We start from the raw sequence: 19,455 nt of genomic DNA on the forward strand, positions 1-19,455 counted from the left end.
AAGGTCACCTTACAAGAACACGTGAACAATAGCATAAAAAACATTTTTAAAAAAATTATGTATATATATTAAACATGGTAAAATAAAATTTAGACATAAACAGTCATAAAAGTATAAAGACAAGTATAAAAACTGAGCAAGGTAAAAATGGACTAAGACAGATCAGGTGTATGCAATTCTAAATAGATGAGTTTTGATACGTGATTTAAAAGTGAGACAGTGTGTGGTCCGGAGAACAAGTGGAAGTGCATTCCAAAGTCTCGGGGCAGAACAACTAAAGGCTCTGAGTCCAATGTTAGTCAGGCGAGCAGGTGGAAGAGACAGAAGGGAAGCTGAAGAAGAGCGGAGTGTACAAAGGGATAAGTATGTATGGAGAAGATCGGATAGGTATGGAGGAGCAAAGTTATGAAGCGCTTTGAAAGTGAGAAGCAGGATCTTGAAATTGACCCAGAGGTGAACTGGAAGCCAATGGAGCTGTTTAAGAACAGGTGTTATATGTTCAGTGGATCTAGTTCTGGAAATAATACGAGCAGCTGTATTTTGAACTAACTACAATTTATGGAGGGATTTGTGAGGTAGACCATAGAGAAGAGAATTACAGTAATCTAAACGAGATGTGACAAGAGCATTGACAAGCATGGCGGTACTGTTTGGAGTGAGTGAGGGAGGAAGACGGTTAATATTACGGAGATGAAAGTAGGAAGACTGAGTGATATTATTTATATGTGCTGTGAAGGACAGAGTGCTATCGAGGATGACACCAAAACTCTTAACCTGAGGGGAGGGTGTGACATCAGAGTTATCAATGGATACCGAAAGACTGGTTGGAACTGTAGTCAGTTTTGATCTGGTGCCTATTAAAATGAATTCTGTTTTATTGCCATTAAGTTTAAGAAAGTTGTGAGTAAACCAGACCTTGATTTCACTTAAACAGTCAGAAATGGATGTGGGTGGGCGAGTAGCTGTGGGTTTGGAGGATAGGTAGAGCTGGGTGTCATCTGTGTAGCAGTGAGACTGGATGTTATGCTTCCTAAAAATATTACCTAGAGGTAGGAGATAGATGATAAAAAGTAAAGGACCCAGGACAGAGCCTTGGGGTACACCGGAATTAACTGGAGTAGATACTGATCTGTGAGGGAGTAATTGAACAAACTGTGAGCGGCCAGAGAGATAAGAGGTAAACCAGGCAAGTACTGTACCACTGATGCCAACAGATGCTAATCTGTGAAGGAGGATGCGGTGGGAGATAGTATCAAAAGCTGCTATGAGGTCAAGGAGAATGAGGATGGAGATAAGTCCTGAGTCAGCTGCAAGCAGAAGATCATTGGTGATTTTTACTAGAGCTGTTTCTGTACTGTGACATGAACGGAAGCCGGACTGAAACTGTTCGTACAAGTTATTTTCAGTGAGATGACAATGAACCTGTGCAGCCACTATCTAGAATAAAGGGCTATTCTATTCTATTCTATTCTATTCAGACACCTAGAATTCTGACTTTATTTCCTAGATTTCTTATGTATTTTTCTGAAAATCCTACAAATATATGATTTTGTTGTGAGATGTTTAACTATTAACTCTCACACGCATTTGAAACATTTTAACTTTAATTAAAGTTTTCAATCTGAAAATTTCCACTGCTTGGTGAAAATACTGAGCTTAAACCCATGTAAACATTCCTCAGAACCACCAGTTCAAAGGTTAAAGGTTAACCCGGGATCTGGTTTCACTTTTTAAAGTCTTTTAAAAACTGTTAGAAAAAGCAAATTCAGTAACTGAAGAAATGTGAACTTTTCGTGGTTTCAACCACTTTTTTCAGACGGTCACTGTGGAAACAAAGTTCAACTCTTCAGTCCACCTTAAAAACTCAGAAAGCCGTCCCTCTGCAGGCTGTTGAGGAATTAATGAACAGCTTCCTGTGTGTGTCACAATGTTTTATTACATGCCTTTTAGAGTGTATTACTGTGTTAGTGTGTGTGGCTGAGTCACACTGTTTTATTACATGTGTGTATTAAAGAGTGTGTTACTGTGTGTGTGTGCACGCGCCTGTGTTTGGAGGCACAAAGGGCTCTCTGAAGGTTTTCCTCGGACTAAAATATTTGGTTTTCTTGAAACAAATCTGGGTCGTCTTCCAGGAAGGAGGTGGTGGTGGAGGAAGAAACACAAACACTGCACACACAGTTTTTACAGGAAACATTTGATTTAATTTCTCAGGAAAAAGTTCAGTCCAACTTTATTTGATCAGGATTTAAAGGGATAGTGCATTGCTTCATCACAGTAACTTATTCTGTTCACTTCCAGCTGACAGACCAGCTCAGCATGACTCACATTTCACAGTAATCCTTCTGTCTCTGATCCTGGGCCTCAGTAACAATGAGTGAAGCATGAAGCAGAGCAGGTGAGGATGCTCCTGTATGCTGATGATTCAGCTCCATGAAGAAACGTCATCCTGTCACTTTACACACTTCAGAACAAACTCAGGATTTAAATCTCTTTACATTTCTGCTCTTTCTGTCAGACTTTCTGCTTCAACATTTGAAATGAAGTCTCTCAGAATCCAGACTTTTTATCTTCAAACATAATCTAATCTCAGACTGAACTTTAATCCCAAACCTTCGACAGGTTATGTTGCTTCAACAGGATTTTACTGTCATGAGTTGATATTTATGCCACAAATTTACTCTTTTTGTTTCATATTGTTGACTTTCTACAAAGCATTCATCTAAAGATGTGTTCTCTGGATATAAAGTTTAATAAAAGGATTCTAGCATCACATCAGTTTTATGTAAAAAGTTTAAAACCCCACAGACACAAGCAATAAAGGCACATTTTAGTCTTTGGCTGCTTCAGTTTGTTCTAAATTTGATTTTTCTGATTTATATCCTGAAAACACTTCAAAACTTGAACATAAGTGTAAAAATGTATATTTTTCCCTAATATTATATTTCAGATTTCAGTCTTTTTCTTCATTTGAAATGCGTCTCTCTGCATTACGAAGAAACGTTCAGAACGTCCTCCAGGACCGCTGAATGGATGCCAGCGCTCTGCAGACTCTGCAGTAGCCTCTCCACTGTCGCTCGCTTCCCTTCAGCCCGCCTCCACCGCACCAGCCCAGCGAGCGCCGCCGCCTGAGAACTGAGGCTGTGATCGGACCGGCATCGAAACAACACCTCTGCCGACAGACCCAGATCCAATAGCACCGATTCCCACTCGGCACCGAGCTGCAACGCCAGCTGGGACAACTCTCGATCTGAGGGAACCCGCTGTAGAACCGATTCTTGGAGCCGACAGGCGCCTGCAGACAGACGGAGAACAGGAAGGTCAAAGGAAATAAACTTTCACCTATATAAAAAAAATCATTGTTTACCTTTTTTTATTATCATAATGTCATTATCATCTTAGAACTAGAACCTCAGTTCTAATTTCAGATTCTGGATTTAATCCTGACTTTTATTTCTATTTCACAGTTTTTGTCATTTTTATTTCAAAATGTGGATTTTAATCAACTTTGAGTTCAAATTTCTAACAATAACATGAACAATAACACTTCTTTGAAAAAAAGTTTCTTTGACATTCAGTTTAAAACTTTTTTTAGACTTCTCCCGAAAACCAAAACTGTCACAAAAAAAAAAAAAAAAAAAATCATGTTTAACCTCAGAATATGTACTGACAAAAAACAAAAAACACTTTTCAATGTAATCTTAATTCGTTGATTTTGGACTTAATGACTTATTTTCGATATAATTATTTCTTGTACACATCAACATATATATTCAGTTTTGTTGTTTTATAGGGAAAATTCAGATGTATCAAAAACTCAAAACTGTAAATGAACTAATACAATGAATTTATTTTCTAAATAACACAAAATATGACTTATTTTTATTTGCTTAGACAAAGACTTTATTCAGGTTTAACTGAAGATTTTTTTTAAATAGAATTTCTAATAATTACTTTTCAATTTATTCTTAGACTACATGTTTATTTTAATTTTAAAATTCTGAAATTCTCTTTAAACTAATTATTGAATTTGGAGTTTGTCATTCTGAAATATCACAAATTCAGACTTATTTCAAATCTGGACTAAATTTTCACATTTCAAAAAGAAAAAAAAGCAGACTTTGATCGACTGATTTATATTTGCCCTCTTCAGGTTTATTTCATAATATCAAATTCATCTAACAGATTTCCAGTTTAAATTGTTTTAAATCTGAACATTGCTTTGGTTTGTAAACATCTTATTTTAAATGTTATCTCCAAATGTTTGAATGTTTGGTTTGTATTGTCAGGATTGTGATGTTTTCAACTTAACACCCTCATAAGGACAAACAGAAGTGAATGGCTGTTTGGATTGGGCAACTCCGAGCCCGTTGGTGCTCTGCAGGGTGCCGTTTGTTTGTAACCTCAGCTGGTTGAGCAATTCGAACTTTCCGGGGGTTGAACAAACAGTGAAGCGTGGTTACTGTGACCTCACAGGAAAACATGACGCCAACAGCTCATAGTATTTTTTCTGTTGTTGTTGATGCTGCCGTCCAATGAATGAAGACCAAACGGCACAGCCCTCCCACCACCGCCTGCCTACGTTAAAATACTGAGAACTGAAGTTACAGCAAAAACCAGTGACAGCAGAACAAATAAAGTTTATTCAAACGGCCAGAACACAAACAAGTGTAGAATGTTTTTGCCTTTTTCTGCTTCAAATGCTGACATCACTGAATCCATGCACGGCAGGCGTGAGCCCACCAAAATCTATTTTTAAAAAAACTGTAATTTACATGACCTTTAAAATCCAAGCTTGTTTGCTGCTGCTGTAACCTCCTAGGACCTGGCGTCCACATATGTGGACATCACATTTTGGGTTGTCTAGACCAAAATACAAAGTTTTGCTCTACAAGGGCCTGATATCCACTTACGAGGACATTATACTGCCTCTGTTCTATCGAAAATCTAAACGAATACCCTCATATGTGGCTCTAATTTTTCTCAGAAACAAAAATTAGGTAAAAAAAAAAAAAAAAAAAAAAAAAATCAAAAATCTGGTAATTCTTTGTTTTTACATTCATCGGGTCCCGATCAGCCCAAGCATCAAAGAGAAATTAAAAATGCATGCCATGGAAGAGTGCTCTGCAGGTGTGAGAGGGCTTCTCTGCTGCCGCTGATCAGACCAACCCCACACCAGGTAACTAGTGATGGCCAAACTCTGACCGTCTGAGGGGTAGTGAGACGACTCAGACGCCTACAGATCAAAAATAGAACATCTGCTGGCATCCGTCTGTCCGTCTGATCACTTCATTAATCACTGAAAGAGCTTCATTTTGTCCAAAACACAGTTTACCGTCAGCTGTGACAATGATGGAGTATCAAATCCACAAACGTTGGGTTAGGTGGATAACTGTTGATCACATTATTGTATTAATAAATGACTGCTGTTGATTTTTACTCAGCATCTGATGGAAGCTGCAGATTATTTGTTTCATTAACTTTAAACTGAAAGCATCCACAGTCCCGTGATGAAGATGTGCTTCAGGTTAGACTGAAGGAAGAGGACAGTCTTCCTCTCGGGCTTTAATCAAAGTCAGGAGACTCGTTAAGACCAATGCTTCGTGTTCAGACTTCCAGCTCACAGGATGACTTCAACCTACAGGAAGTCCTGCACGATTCATTTGGATTCATTTTATAAATAAAAATCCACATTTTCAAATTAAAGTCAAAACAAATTTAAAATTCCAACCTTGTGTGTCTGAAGTTTACAATTTCTGGATTAAAAGTGACAAAGTTGTGAATTTTATGAATCCAAGTTATGAGATGAGTGTGAACTATACAAATCTAAGATTTGGATTTGAGGATTGAGCAAACAGAGAGAAAGTTACATTTAACACTAAAAAGTCTGAGTCTTTACATTTTAGTTCAGATTAGGACAGAGATGACAGGATTAGACGGTCAGGATTCTGCATCAATACTTTGTCAGCACGACGTGGGACTTTCCTGGAAAAAACAATCAAAATCAGGGACTCCGAGAACGGCTGCAGCAGGAAAATTCTGGGAAACTAAACTCAGACAAAAATAAAACGAGGGGATTTTGAGAGGCTGAAAACCCACCACTCAGAGGAGGAGGAAGAGTTTGTTTTCCTGCCCAGGCCTCCCTCGTCCACCTCCTCCTTTTATTACCTCCCTCTTGGTTTCCAGGAACCTGGCAGCAGCTTCCCAGCCAGATGTTTGGGATCAGATTCACATGATGCTGATTCTGCATAATCCCAAACCTCCTTGGAGCAGATCAGTCTCCTCCCATTTTTCTAAGTGGGGAATTTGTTCTGCCGAACACTTCTGATTTTGATAAATGTTAAATAGTGTATTATATTTCTACATACATTTTTTGTGGGGTTTTTAGGCTTGTAAATGGTAAATGGCCTGTATTTGTATAGGGCCCTAAGGGCCCCAAAGCGCTTTACATATCCAGTCATCCACCCATTCACACACACATTCACACACTGGTGATGGCAAGCTACAGTGTAACCACAGCCACCCTGGGGCACACTGACAGAGGCGAGGCTGCCGAACACTGGTGCCACCGTGCCCTCTGACCACCACCAGTAGGCAACGGGTGAAGTGTCTTGCCCAAGGACACAACGACCGAGACTATCCAAGCCGGGGCTCGAACCGGCAACCTTCCGATTACAAGACGAACTCCCAACTCTTGAGCCACGATCGCCCCAGTAAATCATCAGTGTGATTTCCCCCCTAAAAATAAATGGCACTATCCATTTTTAAGCAATTAAAAAAGCCAAATGCAGCAAATGTGATACAAATTAAAAGTCATATAAGAAAACTGAAATGTAATTTATGTTTTAAATAAATTTGTCACATGGTTCAATAAACTGTCGATTTTCAAAAATTAGAATTTTCTGGAAATTATTTCATGGTTCAGTCCTCAAATCAGACAATACTTCCATGAGGTTTGGTTGAACTAAATGTGACCCACTCACAGTGGTCAGAGTCTTTGATGTAGTCCACGTTACAGAGGTCCAAGAGAAGTGGTCTTACATTTGGACCTGGTCACACTGGATGTAGTCTCCTCAGACAAACATCAGTGACCTCTGACCCTCATCTGATCCTAAAACAAAGGACCCAGAGGCTGATCTGTGTCCTGGATCTGGTCTGGCTAAAGTACCTGTGCCTCATGTTTCTGCCAACAAGACTTCCGGGTTTATGTAGAGAGGTATGATTCCCCCGCACCCTGATTGGTTTTACCTTTGGGTCCGGGTTCAGGTGGGGTCTGGAGCTCCTGCAGCAGTCGGTCCCGGACCCAACTGAAATCCTGCAGGGACCGCAGGAAGGATTGGAAGGCCCGGGGCCCGCGGCTCGGCAGGAGGTCCAGGAGCCGGAGGGTCTTCTGTCTCTCCGTGGATCGGGACTCGATGTCCTCCACCTGCGCGTCCGTTAAAATCTCCTCCTGGTACAGAAACGGAACGATGGTTTCGCTGACCAGAAGCTGGCCGGACAGCTCCAGCCGGTGTTTTCGGAGGACGGCTCTGTGCACCGGGTCCATTTCACCGAAGCTCATAAAAATAAGCAGTTCCACATCATTAAACTAGTCCTTTGTGTCAGCTGTACAACTACCTTTCAACTGCTCTGTTTTTGTGCTCGGGTGGAAACAAGCAGGCGGAACCAAAGTCTTTGCTAATCACGTTGCGTTCACATTTTTTTATGGTAATACAATCTAAAATTTGCTTAGATTGGTGGTTAATATGGGATCTATTTGCGTGGAAGGATTGGTTAGTCGTTGATCTTAAATTCGGCGTGCGTTTATACCCCGGATAAAATTAACTTTGAGGGAAAACAGATTTTATGCAGATTGGTTCTGATAAGATGATTTCTGGTGACGTAAATGTACGCCGAAGTTCGGTAAGAAGCCTCGCAGAGCGTTCCACTTTACTGATAAATATTCTTCATTAATAAATCCACGAGGAAACCTCAAAAACAAAGTATTGAATTAGGTTCAGCGTACCATAGCATCGAGCAACGTTACCTAACACACAGCATTAGCTAAAAACCAAGGGTAATTTTATAGATACAAGATATATTTTATTAATAAAAAAAGAAAATAACGTTTATAAAATATCTGCCGAATTCATTAAAAAGCCACAATCTGACCAAAGAAGTTAATATATTTGTTATATATCAGATACTTACATTTAGGAATTCAAAATAAAATTCCCCAAACTGAAAGATTTTCCATGGAGTTCACAAAACCTCGTGTCACATTGTCCTTTATTACAAGATTTTATTTTCAAAGACCAATTTACAGTTAACTGAATCTGTTTTTGACATTGTTATTGATAATATGTGATTCATATGTTTATTTGTGAGAAAAATAATTTATACATAGCCACCAAATGAAAAACAGTACACTGAGACAAATTCATAAAGCTGACTACTGCACAATGTTCTCATTTGCACATTTAAAAATGTGGGGAAAAGAATCTAAATTTTTACATCTTTAATTTAAAGCACCAGGAAGTTTAATCATGAACATTTGTTATTTCTACAAATCTAGAAAATGAATGGAATAACTTGCAGCAGTTCTTGCTAGAAGAACTTAAACAACAAATATGACCAGTCTATAAACACGTTTCAGGTTTCCTGGCACACTCAGGCTTCTATAAAGAATGGGCCTTCATAAACTAACCAGAGAAACAAAATTTAACAGAGAGATTTTATTAGCATCATTTGTTTCTTTGTATTATGTTTTTATTAAAAAAAAAAATCTGATTATTAATGAAGATATTCAGCTTTTTCCTTTCAATAAATGATAAAAAAAACCCCAACCATTTATTACACACATACCTGGGCTTCCATAGTTTTGTCCTGTGGGTGTGAATCAATAACAGCATGAAGTATAAGCAGCAGTGAGACATTATTGATGAGGCACCATATAAAATTTATTGATCTCCTGGTAGGAGCTGATCAGTTCATCGTTTACATGCTTCAGAAACATACCAGAAATACAGACACGATTAATTATATACTTCATCAGATCACAGGGGCTGCGATATGTACAAGAACGCGCACACGCCCTGCCTGCTTGGTGCATCCATGCTTAATTCAACTGCTCTTTGTCATCTTCATCATGGAACTGGTCAGATATCAAGGCTGAAGCACAAACAAACACCCTGATTGGCCCTCCTTATACACACATCACAGGACACACCCTGTTTACCTGAGCAGCTACATGACCAATCAGCTCTGCCCCTTCTTCTTGGCCGATGCTGAGCTGTGATTGGATGTTTGAAAATGATTTTAAAGAAAGGTGACAGAGCGTGAGCATGCAGCATCGACGCCCTGTACCCGATCAGGGACAACTTGACAAAAACATAACATGGTCACTTGTGTAACCTTCATTTCTATGGTAACAAACAGGTTGAATCCATGACTAAATGTTTTTTTTTTTTCATTAAATTAAGTGCTTGCATGTCTGTTGGATTAATGAGGCAACCACAAGATTCCACAGGCCCCCCCAAAAAACATGCAATTTTTGAATGAAGTTTGGTTAAATGTGCTCCAGAGACTCAGCATTAACCATCAACACTGGTGGGTGAATATGAATCCTAAAAACAAAAGCTTTTTAATGAGGCTTGGTCAGGGTTTGTTAAACATGTTTGTGAAATGTGGTGGTTCAGCGGGTTTTGTTTTGTTTGGAGACATATTTGAGACTAAGACCATTTAATCCAAATCACACCCACTTGCACCACATTTCTGGGGATTTTTCTTTTACATTGGGGGTAAAACAAGAACTTTTTGTAAGCAGGAAAAACCCTGATGATTATGATGACGACAACAACAAAGATGGTGCTGAATTTATCGGGACTAATTACTAACACCAGCAGGATGTATTTAGATTTTTGAATTGAGTTTGGCTGAATTGTAGTTAAAGGTTCCTTCCTGAGTAAGGGCTCGAAGCTAGAGATATGGTGTCAGTGAGACTTCCTGGTAAAATAAAATAAAGATATAAACATATTTTTTTACCAGGTCTCAGTGTCTGTGCTGAATTTAGGAGACCATGATACTGGTAATAAAAACGTAGGATATTTAAATTGAGTTTGGTTGGAAAGTCTTCACACAGCCTGAAGCTGGTTCATTGGTGCAGACTGAGGTTATTTGATGAATTGAGCTTTGAAAGTGTGCCTTTCCGTCTCCTTGCTACAGAAATAACAGGTCCTGCACCTTTACAGCTCTGAGCCAATCACAGTTTAAGAAAACTGAGTATTTACTACATGCAGGTACAAAGTCTGAGGAGCTTGTTTTGATTCTGAACGTCCACGAGGACACCTCGACTCTCCGCCTCACCAGCGTTCACTGTCACAGGCTGTCTGTCGGCCAATCAGAAGGCTCTGTTTACTTGTGTTTACAGGTGGGACTGACAAGCTCTGACTGGTGGAGAAAAATGGAAAATTATTCTATTTCCTGATTTTTGTTTTCCTTCTGTTAATTATTTCCACAGAAATCCTCGCAGAAACTTTCCAACATGAAGAGGCCGAATAATCAATCAAAAGATCAATTAGAAAATCAATCTGGAACCGCTATTTGGTCTAAACATATTTTTTTCTTTTTTTCACTGATCAAATAATCAATAACTTAATGGGAACAATAATTACTAACTTGATCAATAATAAACATTTAAAAATGTGAAAAAAAGGTTAATCAATAATCGATTAATATTCATGTTTCAACACTTAAATTACTGTGACCAGGTTGAAAGAGGTTACATATGGAGGACCAACATGGCCAAAACTCTGCACGAAATTATTAAAAACACACAAAATAATGAAGTTATAAGATGGGACATATTTCAGTATTTGTATTAACACCTCTATTAGTTTTATTTACAATTTTTGAATTTATTTAAAAATATTTTAAATAAAAATATTTATATTTTAGTTTTGTTTCTGTTCTTTTTTGCTTTTGTATTTCCCTCCATATTTTCAAAGCTTATTTACTTTAAGTAAAGTCATACAAATAAAAAAAGCAAAGAAAACATTAAAGAAATAAAAACAAATATTAAAAGTTTAAAGTTATTTATTTTGTTTAGTGAAGTCATTTCAGTCCTCGTCTTTTAAAAGCATACTTTCTGATTGGCCAGCTTCTGGACACCCACTGTTTACTTTAGATTTGAAATAAAGAGAAAAGCTAGTAACCCATGAACCCACAATTTGCTGTTTACGTTCTTCTGACACCAAACTTCATTCAAAAAAAGTCATTTTAAGTAGGCCTGCTGCTACAATTTGTTGTTATAATTGATCATGTTGACTAAGATGCATCCTATAGAAAAACCACATGAATGCACTTTTGTAATAGCAATACACTACAGGAAGCTAAGGGGGCAGCATCGCCTCTATCACCTGGCAAGACTGCACTCACTACTAACGAAGAAGAACATTGTGTGAACGGCAAAAGTGGATGACAGAAGTAAACTGAAAGGGAGATTAAATTTAAAAAAAAAAAAAAAAAAAAAAAAAAAAGTGAAAGTATTTTACAAAAATTAAACAGTTAAACCAGACCGTGCTAAACGGAGCTTTCCTTCCACGACTGCAGTGCATGAGCATTTCAAACGCTGTCACCCTAGAGCTGTTACATCAGCTCTGATGAGTCCGTTATTGAGAGCTGAGTCAGTGCGTCACATTGATACCTTGTTCATGTTCGTACAGTAATGTTTATTTTAGCTTACCTGTTAGAAACCTCTCAGGATGCTTGCTAAGCATTTCAGTTTTGCTAGCCAATGACTGAAATCCAATAGCAAACCAGTACATTTCTGAAAAGAGGCTGATGCACCTCTCAAATTGCTGAAATCATGACAGAGAGCATCTTCAGCATGTTTATCAGCAGCTGGGAACATCTCAAAGACAAGTGTGAGCTTTCCTCCAGAGCATGTCTACTGCAGTTGTGAATTCATGAACTGAATCATCTGTAAACTTCGGAAACTTGTTATTTTGAACCTGAACAAAAAAAAAATATATATATATTTTTTTAAATTCAAAGCTTTATTCGAGTTTATGGACACTTTTCTGTTTAAAGTAGCATTTTAATTTATGTTCCTTGATATTTTTATTGACTTACTTTTATTCTGACCGTGCTATTGAGTAATGCTAGAGATACATTTGATTATTTTCAAATTCACACGTTTCCTGGGTAATTATTTGAATTTGCTGTGGAATGAGACAACAGGGTGACAGTCACAGGTGGGCAGACCAGAGAAGGTGAGGTCCTGGAGCCTAGAACAGGAAGTTTGCCCACAGGGACAAGAGTTACTGAAATAATCGTTGACTAATTGAAGAAAAATTGACAGATTAGTCAACTACCAATCTTTAGTTGCAGCTGTAATTTAAAGGGAATGTTTTCCAAACCTGTGCAAATCTGTGATTCATCAGCAGAGCAAACCTGAAAACTAAAAGAAATATTTTTATTGTTTTCATGAAGGTAAATACAATATTCTGGTTTTTATTTATAAAATTAACTTGGGGGCAGCCCGATAGCACCACTTTCCCCCTCTGCATCACTCAAAGTGTCAACAAGCAAAATTAATAACAAAGCTTTTTAAATAATGGTATTTGTAATATGACGTTTCATAGAACCATGGTAACATCAGTGACCACATCAGTAACCACTGTAAACATTAATACCTTAAGATACTTCAGATTTATCTGGTCCATTTTAAAAATCAGCATATGGATTCAGGGGAAAATGGATGTTCTGAAAAGTGATGATCTGGTAAAGGTGAGGGGACGACGAGGTGTCAAGTCACCACAGAGCAGAGAGGTAGCTGTGGTCAGGAGGGGTCATGTGACACGGCGTTTCCATCAGACCTTTCCCCTCTGACTCCAGCGTGATTGGCTGCAGACTCAGAGCACATCGACACTGCAGCTTATTGCGTGACCCTGTAGAGCAGCACACGATGGGATCAGTCAGTGGTAAGATGACATCAGTCCTTACACATTGTAGGCGTATTCCGTCAGGTAGTCCTTTAGTCTGTTGGGCAGCGGCAAATCCTGAACCTGCCGTGTCCTTTGGTTGATGGTGATGCGACAGAGGTGCTGCAGGGATGGCGTGGAGGTGTACACGGGTTTGGTGAGTAGCAGCTGCACTGTGCCATTAGGCGGCACCGGAGAGACCCGAGAATTTGACGCCGACGCCGCCTTGTCGCTGCTCCTGGACAGCTGGACGTAGTACTCGACCAGGTGGACCACACTCTTGAACTGCTTCAGCTTGGGCTTCACCAGGACCACCGAGTCCAGCTTGAACTTGCCGTGTTTGAACTCGATCCGCAGGTTGGTGGGACCTGCTGACGTCATGGCGGAGATGGTGAAGAGGTAATCTCTCTGAGAGCTGTCCCGCAGCAGGAAGGTGCCTTCGGAGGTGTCCTGCAGGATCTCTTTGGCTTCATTAGCCGTCAGACTGCCCCAGTACCAACCTGACAGTAAGCAAAAGATGAACTTCAGAATAACCCTTTATCCCAGCTCATCCTCTCTCTGAAACCACCCGTTTTAACCCGTCTCATTAAAAGCTCAGTTTGTTCTGATTAGCCAACTTTTGGAAGCCTGCTCAGGGGCAGCACCCAGTGACCGAGCTGTCTGTATGTGTCAGTGTTTGGAGATCACCAACCCCTCCCACTGTCCTGCTGAGACCATATCTTAATCTGAAACCACGCCCCCAGTCTCCCTTGCTGTTCCAACAATAAATAATTACTCAAAGTCTTGGTTGGAAACAGGACTTCAGAAACCAACATGTGACGTCACTGTTGCTCACCGCACCTTTATACTAGCTATTAATGGGAACTTAACAGGTTAAAACCACAAAATGACCAAACTAACCAACCAATCAGGATGGCTGCAAAAGAGCAGCTCCCGTTTGTTTCACAGTAAAATGTTTTTGTGAATCTGCCTGGTGGAAAGTAATGGCGCCACCTAGACACACACTGATTCTTTCAGGTGTGTGAAACAACACAGTGCACACCTTTCACTGTTCCCCTGTCTGTCACTGAATGCAGCAGCTGTGGTGCGAAACGGCCCAAACCAGCCAAGGAGACCTTTAGAGACGGCAGTGCTGCTCATGTTATGAGCTGAGAATGAAATCAATCAGCTGATTTGTGGCGGCTGGGTACCTGAAGACTCGCTGCAACGTCTCTGGAGCTGTTAACCATCATGCTTTAAAGAAAAATCTGCTGTGTTTGTGATTTTTCAGCCTCCTGAACAGGACTATTTGATGCACTAAGGTGAGCCTTTTTAGTTTTGGATGTGCCCCCCCCTAAATCTGCCAAAATAAAAAACAAGAGGATGGAAACTCCACCTGCTGGGCTTTGGTTTCCAGCTGTTCTCCTCTGGATGGAGACTGTGGAGGCGTAAATCTTTCCTACCCGTGTTTCTGAGCTCCTTCATGGCAGCGGCAATGCGGCTCTCGTCAGATTCCACAGCGGCGGTATTGTTGTCGGCTCGTCTGTCACTCTCGATGGTTTCCGTGGACTCTGAGGACTGGCAAGTCATTGGATAAATCCGACCTTCAGGCCCACAGCTGAGACATGGACAAAGTCTACAGGGCGCAACTGCTCACACCACAGTGTCAAAGTCCTGGAAGTTCAGGAGAAAAACCAGTGAAGAAGAAAAATCTGACATGAGGCTTGCACACCAGGCTCCACTCAAAAAAAGTTGATCCAAAAATACTTTAGAGCCTGAATGAAGTCTGAAAACATTTTTAACCAGAAACTCAACAAGAGAAAGTTTTATTTCTCAACATTTCAGCGTTTTTTACGTTCAAGTGAGCCGGTAAATAAAGGAGCTTTATCTTTAAGACAATATTACTCATAAAGACAGATCAGACAGAGGCAGATTTATGTTTCACTAAATCAATCAGCTGACTGTAAAACACGAGATTGACTCATCACCTCTAAATAAATAAATTCAGCACTAAAACAAACAGGTATACTGTCTCTCTCATACCAAACCCCAGTCAAAAAAAAGTGCAGATTTAAGACCAAACTGATTGAAAGTTTAAAACTGTTGGGTGTCAGATTTGTAGATTTTTGGGGGGAGGAGGCTGAATGTTTTTGAACAAACCTGACATCTGAACTCTGCAGAGGCATTTTTTTTGTCCAAACTGAGAGAAATTAGTAAAAAAAAAAAGAAGAAAAAAGCCAAAATCACATTTTCCTGGATCTTTGTTATTATTTAAAAAAAATTTAAGTTCATATGAGACAATAAGAAAGGAATTTCAACTTTAAACCTTAACCATAATCACAAACACACATCAGCTAAAAACAAAAAGCGAAGAAACTTTAAGGTCAAAAATGCCAAAAGACTGATGATGTGAAACAAAAAAAAAAAAAAAAAAAAAAAAAAGGTACATAGTGTCTATCAAAGAGTATTGTTTATTTCTTCACTACAGGAAGATTTTCAATGGCTTTAACTGAGCAGTATTTTTTCCCTCTTACCAAATTCCAGTCAAAAAAGTCCACATTTATGACCACTGGTTAAAACTGCTTTGTGTGGCCTTTAAAACCAAAAAAAAAACCAATATTCACCATAACTATCATTAAAGTGTTTTAAAGACTGGGGAGAAATAAAGCAATAATAAAAAGTTAAAACATTTTAGACTGGCACTCTGCCGAAGTCCCTTTAATGCTTTTATATTTGAGTAAATAGTGGAAATCATTCAGATGAGAAATGTGTTGAAGGGCTCGGTGTGTTACTCCTGTCCTCTGTTAGGTTAACTCTGTTATCTCACATTCCTGAGTGCTTATGCAACTTATCTCTGCAAAGACAAACCTCCAAACATCTTTCAGAGACCAGCTTCTTTATTCTGTGCAGCAGATATAGTGGCAGTTTTAAATTAACTCAGGTGGAAGGTGAAATCTTATTAACTAAACTAATAGAGTAAAGAGACACCTTAAGTTCCTCGTCTGTCCATCATGAAACAAATGCTGTTTGACTGCTTTGTGTTTAAACAAAGAAAGTATGTGAATGTTTCAGCACATAACAGCAGACTGAAGTTAGATTAATTCATTTTTCCACCTTAAAAAGCAGTCAGGTGAGGTGGTTCTTGTTCAAAGTGGACTTTGGGGGACAGGCCACATGTTTACATTCCAGGCAGCCTTAAAGCAGCTGAATTTCTCACAGAATTTGGTGAGAGATCTCCATTTCCCCCCGTGGAATAACCTGCTTAGTATTCAGGCCAGCAGGGCAAACACAAGAAGAAACGGAATAAATACAGGCTGCTTGTTCCTGTGTGCACAAATCAGTACTGCACTCTGATGTCTTGTTGTCTACAACAGTGGCTTCCGTGAAGAATGAGAATTACAAGAATTTTAACTGAATTTGGAAAAACTGGGCTATTTGGAAAAAGCAAACTAAGCATACAGTTTAAAACCTGCTGTGAGGTTTTATGTCTGACTGCAGAGGACAAAGGACGCAAAAATCACTGTTTTTATAAGCGACTTTGCACTCTGACCTCGGAAACAAATTAAGGCGATTTTACAATAGAATTTGTTAAAAAAAAAATTCTGCACGTATAGCTGCTAATAATAAAAAAAATATTTGGTGTAACCGAGGAACAGGCTGTCAGGAAAGAACAAATATTCTGGGGTTTTTTTTTTTAACGCTGAGGTCATGAAGAAATATTACAGTGGCTTCGAGTTTAAATTCTATTTGGCGAAACAGCAGTGAGTAGTGCAAAATTAATTTATTTTATTACAATTAAAATTGAACGCTGATGTAACTTTGTGGACGGAATAGAAAGGAGAGCTGTGTAAAGCAGGACACATAAATCCGCTTGTTTTTATTCAAATCTACACAGCTTTGGGCACGGGGATAAATTTGGAAGAATTTTAGTATTTAGTATTTATTTATTTATTGTCATTGTCAAGAACAATGAAATTGCGTTTGGGGCTTCCATACAACCCAAAAAAAAGAAAATAATAAATACCCCTTAAATAATAAATACCCCTTAAATAATAAATACCCCTTAATTTTTTTTTTTTTTGAGTAGAATTTGGTATAACATGAACAGTTCTTCAACGATGATTTAAAAAAAAGCCCTTCCTAAAGCAAAACCTGGACGGGGAGTTATTGTGTGCCGAACTGAAGAATGGGCTGTAAAAATAGCGGGAAAATTAGATTATTACGTTTTAATCAGATGAGAACACCGAGAAGCTTATTCTAAATGTGAACGCAATTCGACAGGCAGTAGAAGGGCTCCCATTATTCTGGGTAAAATAATCGAACTTGGGAGCACAGGTCAGTGCAGAAGGCTCTGTGCAGTCTGGAGCGTATTATCGGCGTGTTACTTGTCTATTTGGGTGCGTGTTTACCCACCTGGTTTGAGTTTTGGTGACATGTTGGTGATAAAAACAAGCACACGCACCTGACTGCTTTACGTCCTGCTAGCTGCTGTCTAGCTAAAAGTCACGGCGGGCTCAGCAGCGCTGCCGCCGATGTGTCCTCGGGGGGGCCCCGACATGTCCCCAGTAACACTTCTAGTCCAAATCCCGAGAAACGCTCCGCTGCTGGAGGTTTTCCTTCTTTCTTGTCTTTCCCGATTTACAAATGGCGGGTTACAGTGCAGATAAACGGAGGTCCCTGCCGTCTCTCTGACACCCAGTCCCACCCGGGGAGCAACCGCGCACCGGCAGCTACCGGAGAGACCGAAAAGCACCGAGCGGGTAATAGAGCGTCCGAACGTCCGTCAGAGAGCTGGACACAACCGAGTCCAGCAGCTGCCTAAGAACCAATGTCACCATAAACACAAAGGCAGCATTTCCAGGAACTTTCCAGGAACACGGTCACGTGGTGCCACGATTTAAGGTGGACTGACGTATGCGGCTGTTGGTCCTCCTGTCTCTGTAAGGACCCACCTGGAGTCACTCACAGGCTCTCTCTCATTAAACTCAAACCAGGTGTTAATGCCCACACAGAAAACAAAGTGAAGATCACCCATGTTGCAGTGATGCATCTCTTAGTCTCAACTAGCGCCTCCTATATGTCACTGTATATAACACTGTTTAATAAATGATAGTTACCAATAGTGATGTGCGGATCGATCCTGAAATATCGATTCCTCCGATACCAATCATTTATGTTCTAGAATCGATTCTCACATTAAAATATCGATATTTTAGTAATTTAGAGTAAATTTGTAGTTCATCATAACAGGAACACAGTGGGAAGAAACTATAACATTCGGATTGTCTACATTCAGAAGAACTACTTCCTCTTCCGCCTTTCATAGTCATGTGCGAAATACAGCTGTATAAATGTCTGGCAGCCCCTTGGTGTGCGCACTCACAACAATGGCTGAGCCTAATTGTGCAGAAGTATTTTACCTCCACAAACAGCTGAGACGTGGTTTGCCATACATGTGGCAAAAAAAGTGCTCCAAGAGTGAGGTGTTGTGGCCATACTAGGGAGACATTCAAAGGGCTGCTGGGGGGGAGAATACATTTTACATGGTTTATTTATGGTAAATGGCCTGCATTTGTATAGCGCTTTTCTAGTCCATAGGACCCCAAAGCGCTTTACACTACATTCAGTCATTCACCCATTCACACACACATTCACACACTGGTGATGGCAAGATATTTATGGGATAAAATACTTTAAATCTCACAGTTATTATTGGCCAGCCGGGAAACAGCGGGGTGTCTGTTTTGGAGGAAGGAAGTTTCAGGGTTTAAGTAGTCATCATCATGGACTCATCCGATTAGAATGAGAATAAGCATTCATCAATCATTTGCAGGTTTTGTCTTTTTAATTAGATAACGGGTAAAGGAAAGACACATGGACTGCTATCACTAAAAGGGACAAAGTATGATTTAAGTAACTCAAAATGATACATGAACTCAGGAGACTCAAAGAGAAACTCACCTCAGCTGCCGCCCGTGTGGGAGTGAAGAAAGAGTGAGGGGGTAGGTGAGTGCAGTTCTTATATAACGAGTGACAGGTGAGTGCAATTAAGGCCAAGCACCACCCCCAATCAAAGGTGAGGACAAGAAGTGCATCTGCCAGTAGGTGGCGGTAATGCACCTTTCAATTGTTTGCCAACCGCCAATATAACTGTAAGAAAGAAGAAGAAGAAGAAAGTGCATCTGATGAAGTGAATGTGCTGAAAGGTGAGCCTTTACAACAGTGTCCAAATTCAGAGGCTGCTTCCACCTGAGGACCCGGTCTAAAGAAAGCCGGGTAGTACGTCACGAGCTGGAGTGAAACTGCCGTCTGCTCCTTGCTATCTAATACATAACCGGGCGCTGACGTAAACGCTTCTGTTTAATTATTTTCTGTTTGACGTTTATTCAGCTGTGTGAAAACCCCGGAGGAACCCTCCTGAGGGATTAATAAAGTTACATTTAATTTAATCTAATCTAATAACTTTAATCTCAGCCAAACCGATTTAGTCACGAACAAATAAAACACTGAAAAAGCC

At 39.7% G+C, this 19,455-nt stretch overlaps 2 protein-coding genes across 5 annotated transcripts; both read right to left on the bottom strand.

The window, feature by feature from the left end:
* Positions 1–2,178: 2,178 nt before the first annotated feature.
* cradd (CARD and death domain containing adaptor protein) lies at positions 2,179–7,637 on the bottom strand. Its single transcript, XM_085252629.1, has 2 exons — positions 7,246–7,637; positions 2,179–3,292 (listed from the first exon to the last, which is right to left on the bottom strand). Exons 1-2 carry the CDS (start codon positions 7,556–7,558, stop codon positions 2,988–2,990), a joined length of 618 nt encoding a protein of 205 aa, XP_085108755.1. The 5' UTR covers positions 7,559–7,637; the 3' UTR covers positions 2,179–2,987.
* A 1,279-nt stretch (positions 7,638–8,916) lies between these two features.
* Positions 8,917–18,938, bottom strand: socs2 (suppressor of cytokine signaling 2). 4 transcript variants are annotated; one of them, XR_014889164.1, is made up of 4 exons: positions 18,900–18,938; positions 14,402–14,612; positions 12,396–13,459; positions 8,917–12,263 (listed from the first exon to the last, which is right to left on the bottom strand). XR_014889164.1 is itself a non-coding variant. In XM_085251815.1 (3 exons), the coding sequence occupies exons 2-3, from the start codon at positions 14,526–14,528 to the stop codon at positions 12,978–12,980; spliced, it is 609 nt and encodes a 202-aa protein (XP_085107941.1). In that variant the 5' UTR covers positions 14,529–14,612; positions 18,900–18,938; the 3' UTR covers positions 8,917–12,977. The 4 variants fall into 4 exon arrangements, 3 of the variants coding, with proteins under 3 accessions (XP_085107941.1, XP_085107943.1, XP_085107942.1); XM_085251815.1 differs by having other exon boundaries at positions 8,917–13,459; XM_085251817.1 differs by lacking the exon at positions 18,900–18,938 and adding an exon at positions 18,643–18,664 and having other exon boundaries at positions 8,917–13,459.
* Between the last annotated feature and the right edge of the window lie 517 nt (positions 18,939–19,455).

This window comes from Mchenga conophoros, linkage group LG17 (assembly GCF_057382185.1).
Source record: "Mchenga conophoros isolate Kocher_MC1m ecotype Shallow Benthic linkage group LG17, M_conophoros_male_GT1.1, whole genome shotgun sequence".
In the NCBI taxonomy this organism is placed as follows: Eukaryota; Metazoa; Chordata; class Actinopteri; order Cichliformes; family Cichlidae; genus Mchenga; species Mchenga conophoros.